Source organism: Pongo pygmaeus, chromosome 5 (assembly GCF_028885625.2).
Source record: "Pongo pygmaeus isolate AG05252 chromosome 5, NHGRI_mPonPyg2-v2.0_pri, whole genome shotgun sequence".
Classification (NCBI taxonomy): Eukaryota; Metazoa; Chordata; class Mammalia; order Primates; family Hominidae; genus Pongo; species Pongo pygmaeus.
The window spans coordinates 43,238,619-43,247,103 of NC_072378.2; the positions used below are offsets into that span (position 1 = coordinate 43,238,619).

The 8,485-nt window shown below is 46.7% G+C and overlaps 1 protein-coding gene across 4 annotated transcripts; it reads left to right on the plus strand.

The window, feature by feature from the left end:
* On the plus strand, positions 1-8,277 carry RPL7L1 (ribosomal protein L7 like 1). 4 transcript variants are annotated; one of them, XM_054493403.2, is made up of 7 exons: positions 1-335; positions 1,216-1,321; positions 3,791-3,954; positions 4,952-5,089; positions 6,329-6,438; positions 6,611-6,825; positions 7,512-8,277. In XM_054493403.2, exons 1-6 carry the CDS (start codon positions 295-297, stop codon positions 6,817-6,819), a joined length of 768 nt encoding a protein of 255 aa, XP_054349378.1. In that variant the 5' UTR covers positions 1-294; the 3' UTR covers positions 6,820-6,825; positions 7,512-8,277. The 4 variants fall into 4 exon arrangements, with proteins under 4 accessions (XP_054349378.1, XP_054349381.1, XP_054349379.1 ...); XM_054493406.2 differs by having other exon boundaries at positions 167-335; positions 6,665-6,825; XM_054493404.2 differs by having other exon boundaries at positions 167-335; positions 3,794-3,954.
* The last annotated feature ends 208 nt before the right edge of the window (positions 8,278-8,485 follow it).

The window sequence follows — 8,485 nt, forward strand, 5'->3', positions numbered from 1 at the left end:
GTAGCTAGCGGCGGACGCCATAGGTGCATTGTGGGAAGCACTTTGTTGTCCACAGCCAAGCCGCTTGTGATGAAACTGTAACTTACAAGAAAAGGGCTGGGTTTTGAAAATAACACAGGCTCTAAAAACCCTGGAAGCGGTGCAACTTTTGGCAGGAATCGGGGTTAGCGGGACCTCAACGGCTCACTGCGGCTAAGTGAACGCTGACTGGTCCTCCAGCGTGAGCTAGAACAGACGTCTCTATGGTCAAGTAAATAGAGCGTGTGCTGTCTTCCCCGTGTGGTGGGGTTGCGCATGATCAGTAGCTGCACCACTAGAAAGATGGCGGAGCAAGAGTGAGTGTGTGCGGCTTTGAATATCTGGAGTGGGGTCTTGAGTATCCGGTGCCATCCACGGTGTTTATGCCTCGGTGGCGGATTCTTATGGGCTCTAGGAATAGAAAAGGCCACAATTTACAAAGGGTGGGGGTGAGGAGTAGTAGCGCTGTGGCGGAGGAGGGAGGGGACCGCGGTCAAGTTCGGGTTATCTGGAGAGGGGAGGATTGACTTCAGGCAGCGGGCTGAAGTGCCACAGTTGAATTCACCCAGCCTGACAAGTATTAACTCTGCAGATAGGCCTGCCCCCGCCCCAACCCCATAGATTCGTCGCTGCTAGTACCTATGGAGAGCTGTGGCCGTGAAAACCCTGTTAACTTATACGAATCCAGAGGCTAAAGGGTTCATTACTTTCCGAGGCTTTGGGGATGAGTGAATATTAGGGGTACATTTTGAGGCCTGGAGTCAGAAACCGCAGGTTTCAGGGGAATCTTACTTCAGATACTTGATATTGAATTGGTTTGAAAATCCGTTGAATGTTCGTTTTCTTTTTTGTTGTTGTTTTTGTTTTGAGACGGAATCTTGCTCTGTCCCCCAGGCTGGAGCGCAGTGTCGCGATCTCGGCTCGGTGCAACCTCCGCCTCCCGGGTTCAAACGATTCTCCTGCCTCAGTCTCCCGAGTAGCTGGGATTACAGGCGTGCGCCACCACGCCCAGCTGATTTTTTATTTTTAGTAGAAACGGGGGTTTCACCGTGTTGGTCAGGCTGGTCTCGAACTCCTGACCTCAGATGATCCACCCACGTCGGCCTCTCAGAGTGCTGGGATTACAGGCTTGAGCCACCGCGCCCGGCCAAGTGTTCTTTTCTAAATGTTATCTCTGATCTCAATTTTCTGCATCAGGCAAAGAAAAATCCCTTTGGTTCCAGAAAATCTCCTGAAAAAGAGGAAGGCTTATCAAGCCCTCAAAGCCACCCAGGCAAAGCAGGCACTTTTGGCAAAGAAGGAGGTAATGGTGGGGAACCAAGAGAAAGTAATTAGAATTTGTATTTGGTGAGTTTTATCCAGCATGTGTTGGGCTACATTTGGTATTGACGAGCTCCCCCCAACGGTTTGACAAACCAGGTATAGTTGTCTCAGTGTCCTTAAAGGGTTGGTTCCAGGACTCCCACAGATGCCTAAATCTGAGACTGCTGAAGTCCCTTATATAAAATGGTTGTAGTAGGCTGGGCGTGGTGGCTCACGCCTGTAATGCCAGCACTTTGGGAGTCCGAGGCTGGCGGATCACGAGGTCAGGAGATCGAGACCATCCTGACTAACACGGTGAAACCCCGTCTCTACTAAAAATATAAAAAATTAGCCGGGCGTGGTGGCAGGTTCCTGTAGTCCCAGCTACTCGGGAGGCTGAGGCAGGAGAATGGTGTGAACTCGGGAGGTGGAGGTTGCAGTGAGCCGAGATCGTGCCACTGCACTCCAGCCTGGGCGACAGAGCAAGACTCTGTCTCAAAAAAAAATAAATAAATAAATAAATAACTGGTTGTAGTATTTGCATATAATCTATACTCCTTCCGCCTATGTAGTTTAAATCCTCTCTGGATTGCTTAATAGCTTTTTTTTTTTTTTTTTTTTTTTTTGAGGCAAGAGTCTCACTCTGTTGCTTAGACTCATTGCAACTTCTGCCTACTGGACTCAAGCAATTCTCGTGCCTCAGCCAACCAAGTAGCTAGGATTACAGGCATGTGCCACCACACCCGGCTAAATTTTTTTTTTTTTTTAATTTAATTTAATTTAATTTTTTTTTTTTTTTTTTTTTTGAGACAGAGTCTCACTGTGTCACCCAGGCTGGAGTGCAGTGATGCGATCTCGGCTTACCACAACCTCCGCCTCCTGGGTTCAAGCGATTCTCCTGCCTCAGCCTCCCAAGTAGCTGGGATTACAAGGATGTGCCACCATGCCTTGCTAATTTTTGTATTTTTAGTAGAGACCGGGTTCCACCATGTTGGCCAGGCTGGTCTCCAACTCATGGACTCAAGTGATCTGCCCACCTTGGCCTCCCAAAGTGCTGCGATTACTGGCATCAGCCACCCCACCCGGCCACTGGCTGATTTTTGTATTTTTAGTAGAGATGTTTTGACATGTTGGCCATGCTGGTCTCAAACTCCTGGCCTCAAGTGATCACCCACCGGCCTTCCAAAGTGCTGGGATTACAGGCCTGAGCCACCCTGCCTGGCCTGGATTACTGATAGCTAATACAGTGTACATAATGTATTTTAAAAATTTGTATTACTTTTTACTGTAATTTTTCATTTTTTCCCCTGAAATTTTTTTTTCTTTTTTTTTAAGAGTGAGGTCAGCTGGGCTCACATCTGTAATCCCAACACTTTGGGAGGCTGAGGCGGGCAGATTACTTGAGGTCAGGAGTTCAAGACCAGCCTGGCCAACATGGTAAAACCCCATCTCTATTAAAAATACAAAAAATTAGACAGGCACTGTGGCACGCGCCTGTAATCCTAGCTAATCAGGAGGCTGAGGCAGGAGAATTGCTTGAACCCGAGAGGCGGAGGTTGCAGTGAGCCGAGATTGCCCCACTGCACTCCACCCTGGGTGACAGAGCAAAACCCTGTCTCAAAAAAAAAAAAAAAAAATAAGTGGGGTCTTTGGCCAGGTGTGGTAGCTCACGCCTGTTATCCCAGCACTTTGGGAGGCTGAGGCGGGTGGATCTCCTGAAGTCAGGAGTTCAAGACCAACCTGACCAACAAGGTGACCCTGTCTCTACTAAAAATACAAAAATTAGCTGGGTATGGTGGCGCATGCCTGTAATCCCAGCTACTTGGGAGGCTGAGGCAGGAAAATTGCTTGAACCCAGGTGGCAGAGGTTGCAGTGAGCCGAGATCATATCACTGCAGTCCAGCCTGGGCGACGGAGCAAGACCCTATCTCAAAAAAAAAAAAAAGGAGTGAGGTCTTGTGTTACCCAGGCTAGAGTGCAGTGGCAGGATCATAGCTCATTGCAGCCTTGAATTCCTGAGTTCAAGAGAACCTCCCGCCTCCTAAGTAGCTGGGACTACAGGGTGAGCTACTGTATGTGCTCCTCCAAAGTATTTTCCATCTGGGGTTGGTTGAATCACAGATGCAGAGCACCAAGTGTATATGGTTTATGTCTTCGTTTAGCAAATATTTAACACCTGCAGGCAAATGCTGGCGTTGAGTTTAAGGAAACTTGTTAGTAAACATTGATTAATATGTAAACTAATTTTTTGTTTGTTAATTATTTTTCCCAATAATTCCCAGGTTTCCTCAACTCCACCTTTACTTTGGTTTCTCATTTTTCCTTTATATGAAAATAGAGAATGTTGCTTTGCTTCGCATTGTGGAGCATGGGGAAATAAGCTCTATCAGTTGTCACTCATGAATTACTGTTCTAAAAGTAAAAATGTATGGAGGCACAAGATGATGATGATAGTCTGTCTTCTCTGTAGCAGAGGAAAGGAAAAGGGCTCAGGTTTAAGCGACTGGAATCATTCCTACATGATTCCTGGCGGCAGAAACGTGACATGGTGCGTCTCAGACGACTAGAAATGAAACCTCATGCCTTGGAATTGCCAGATAAACATTCCTTGGCCTTTGTTGTACGCATCGAAAGGTAAGGAACTGGTGTCTTTCTAATTGCATGAGGCTGGAGCAAACTGTTGCTTAAGCTTTAGACCCCTTTCTAGGGAGATAATAGGCCCCAAGCCACTCAGGCAAATCGTGCTAGGATGTCAGGGTTGAGCACAATTTAGTCTGCAATATTTGGAAGACCTTAGACAGACAGGCTTGAAAATAAGTGCTGAGGGTAAAGTGCTCACTAGGGAGAGGTGGTTGAGGACACCCTCTCTAAAGCAGGAACTTCAGCCTGAGACCTGAAAGATGTGAAAGGCATTCACCAGTGTTGGGAGACTTTCCAGGCATATGTGCTGAAGTCCTGAGGTGGGGAAAGCAAGGCATCATTTTAGGAACTGAAACAAGGCTGAGTGGATGAAGCATATTCAGTGAAGGGGAGACATTTTTCCTCATTTAGTGGAACTTTCCCAACCCCCTGCCCATCCCATGTATGACTCTACTTCTTGCTGTTTCCCCTACCCAATCACCTAAACCAGAAACCTGTGGCTTTTGCATGTTTATGAGCTCTGTCCTTTGTAGCCCTCTACCACTGCTCGTATTTTTCCTGAACTATTGTATTAACCTTCCTCCTGGATTTCCTTGCCTCTAGTGTCATACTGTGATCTGTCCCATACACTGCCCTTGGTGATTGTCAGAAAGAAATCTGATCTGGTCTCTTCTGCTTAAAATCTTCAGTAGCTTCTACTGCCCATAGAAGCACATCCAGATTCCTTAGCTGGACATGTGTAGACCTACATACCACCACTCCCCCTACCCCTGAAACATACACAAGTTCAAGTTCCATAGCATTCCAGGCATTGCTCCACATCATGAAAAGGATCTGTTTTCATAACCGCCTCCCACTAAACTGAGCTCTTTAAGGCATAGTCTCTGTGTCTTATTCCAGATTACCCAGTGTAGTGACCTCGCATGTTGTGCTTGCTGGACTGACATAAACTGGAGGGAGTCTGTCTGACTTCTGTTGCTGTTCATTTCAGGATTGATGGCGTGAGTTTACTGGTGCAGAGAACCATTGCAAGACTTCGCCTAAAGAAAATTTTTAGTGGTGTCTTTGTAAAAGTCACCCCCCAGAATCTAAAAATGCTGCGTATAGTGGAACCTTATGTGACCTGGGGGTAAGTAAGGTTTTCCATGTGAATTCACATCAGATTTCTATTTGAGTGTGTCAGGGTGCACCGGATATTGCTCTCCAGGGCTCATGTTGCTGTAGAAGGGACATTTTGCTGTGACCACCGTCAACCTGAAATCAGTGGGTAGCTGTAATAACCATGGGACACAGGGTAGGGAGGGGTCTGAACAGTACCATAGTAGGGCTGGTTCAGTCATAGGCTAAGGCTGGGTCAAGGAAAGATTGGTTCTTGGAAGTCTTAAAGCAGAGCTAAAGGCAGTGCTTCTGTAAGAGTAGTATTCCTGGCCGGCCATACTGGCTCATGCCTATAATCCCAGCACTTTGGGAGGCCGAGGTGGGTGGATCACATGGTCAGGAGTGGATCACAGGGTCAGGAGATTGAGACCATCCTGGCCAACATGGTGGCCCCTGTCTCTACTAAAATACAAAAAAAATTAACCAGGCATGGTGGTGTGTGCCTATAGTCTCAGCTACTTGGGAGGCTGAGGCAGGAGAGTCGCTTGAATCCATGAGGCGGAGGTTGCAGTGAGTTGAGATTGTGCCACTGCAATCCAGCCTGGCAACAGAGCAAGACTCTGTCTCAAAAAAAAAGGCCAGACGCGGTGGATCACGAGGTCAGGAGATCGAGACCATCCTGGCTAACATGATGAAACCCCGTCTCTACTAAAAATACAAAAAAAATTAGCCCGGCACCTGTAGTCCCAGCTACTAGGGAGGCTGAGGCAGGAGAATGGCATGAACCTGGGAGGCGGAGCTTGCCGTGAGCCCAGATCACGCCACTGTACTCCAGCCTGGGCGACTGAGCAAGACTCCGTCTCAAAAAAAAAAAAAAAGACTAGTATTCCTCAAACATTGAAACCCAACAAAAACTCGGATTTTATTTCCAACTCTTGCACCATCTTGAGTAGAGGGTCACCTAAGGCCAGAGTCCTAGCCCCTAAGGTAAGCTAGGACATGGTTTCTGTTTTGTTTTTGTTGGCGATATTTTCCCTGGTGAACATTTACATCCATTAATTTAAATTTCTCATTATGTAAGTGGGGTCACTTCGGTTCTTTATCAGAAGTATTTCCAAGCATTTCAGCTGGAGTGTGATTGCAGAACACTTGCTTGTTGGGAGAAGTGAGTGTGTGGGAGAACCTCTCCAACCTCTCCTCAGCCAGGCTGCAGGACTGGTATGTAGTGTGCCCGGTGCTGGTGAAAACCGTGCTTTATTTTCCTACATAGATTTCCAAATCTGAAGTCTGTCCGAGAACTCATTTTGAAACGTGGACAAGCCAAGGTGAAGAATAAGACCATCCCTCTGACAGACAACACAGTGATTGAGGAGCACCTGGGTGAGTGCTACAGCTTAGGGGTCAGCTGGGGCAGAAAGCCAGGGTCTTTGAAGCTTTGATGTGAAATTCAGCTTGTATTCTTCTTGGTGTCCCAAGAGTCTGCCAGAGTGCCCAGCTTAATATATGCTGGCTACATGTTAAATAAAAGAATCTGTGCTTTTGTGTTTCTTAGGGAAGTTTGGCGTCATTTGCTTGGAAGACCTCATTCATGAAATTGCCTTTCCAGGGAAGCATTTCCAGGAGATCTCATGGTTCTTGCGCCCTTTCCACCTCTCAGTGGCCCGTCATGCTACCAAAAATAGAGTGGGCTTCCTCAAGGAGATGGGCACACCTGGCTATCGGGGTGAACGCATCAATCAGCTCATCCGCCAGCTGAACTAGACCCAGGTGAGGCAGGGTTGAAAACTGCCCTTGGGCTGACTTTTGATAGGCCATGCCTTGCCACTTTACAAGTTCTTTTTGCATTTACTAGTATTTAAGAGTAACCTTGAGATTGGGAGGAAAGAGGAGGCTGGTACAAATAGATGGAGACCTGCTGGGATCAGTGAATGCCTGGTTAGGACATGGGGCTATGCATAGCCTAAGAGTTATAGGCTTAAAGATGTCGAGTAACTAAAAACTGTATTGCTAGCCGGGCGCGGTGGCTCACGCCTGTAATCCCAGCACTTTGGGAGGCCAAGGCGGGCAGACAATGAGGTCAGGAGATTGAGACCATCCTGGCCAACATGGTGAAACCCTGTCTCTACTAAAAATACAAAAATGAGCTGGGTGTGGTGGCGCGTGCCTGTAGTCCCAGCTACTTGAGAGGCTAAGGCAGGAAAATCGCTTGAACCCAGGAGGCAGAGATTGCAATGAGCCAAGATCGCGCCAGTGCACTCCAGCTGGGCGACAGAGCGAGACTGTCTCAAAAAAAAAAAAAAAAAAAAAAATATTGCTGCAGTCATTTAGATGGAAATGGGGAAAGAATAATATTAACTGATTTCAAAAAGGACTTGAAGATGTGAATCATCTATTTTGCTGAAGAAATCTTAACTCTTTGAAATTACTTTTTATTGCTGTTGTCATACTCTTAGGTGCCAAACTGCGGTAAATTTTTTATCAGTGAAGTGGAAGCATGTGTTTTGTTGTTTGGGAAATTTTTATCAAGTATCTTCAGAGAAGATTATTTCCTGCTTTATCTTCAAAAACTGGAAAGGAAGGGTCAAAGAAAAGACAGTAGCTGGCCGGGCGTGGTGGCTTATGCCTGTAATCCCAACACTTTGGGAGGCTGAGGCAGGCGGATCACCTGAGGTTGGGAGTTCAAGACCAGCCTGACCAACATGGAGAAACGCCGTCTCTACTAAAAATACAAAAATTAGTCGGGCATGGTGGCGCGTGCCTGTAATCCCAGCTACTCAGGAGGCTGAGGCAGGAGAATCTTAAACCTGGGAGGCGGAAGTTGCAGTAAGCCGAGATCACGCCATTGCACTCCAGCCTGGGCAACAAGCGAAACTCCGTCCAAAAAAAAGAAAAGACAGTAGCTTATGTTCATGTCAAGCACCTCTCATCACAGTCTAGTTCCAAGGAAAAATTCCAGCGTTTTCTACATTGGGTGCTGTGTCGTCTGAAATCGGCACATTCCATGGAGGAAGGAGTCCTGCTTTGTTGCATCTATCCTAGGGTTTAATGTTGGTAAATGAGTCAGTCTAGCATTTGTACAAGGCTCCCTAAGACTCCTGCAGCAGTCGACCAAGCCCAAGGACATAATTGAATCTGGAGAGTCCTGGGGCCTTGTTTTGAAAAAGACTTGAAATACACATAGGAAGAAAGGCATAAAAATAAATGTTCACTTGTCTCTGCTGTGAGTCTGTGTTCCAACTTTTCAGTGACGGCTTTGAGAATTCTCAAACTTGACTGGCTCTAAGTGTATTTGGTGGCTTTTGTATCGTAACCTGAAACTGGCTTAGTACTTTTTCCTAAAAGCTCAGGATTTGAGAATGAGGACCCCTTCGCCAGGAAAACATGTATATACTCAAAATTTTGCTTGCAGTTCTAGGGTGTTTAGACC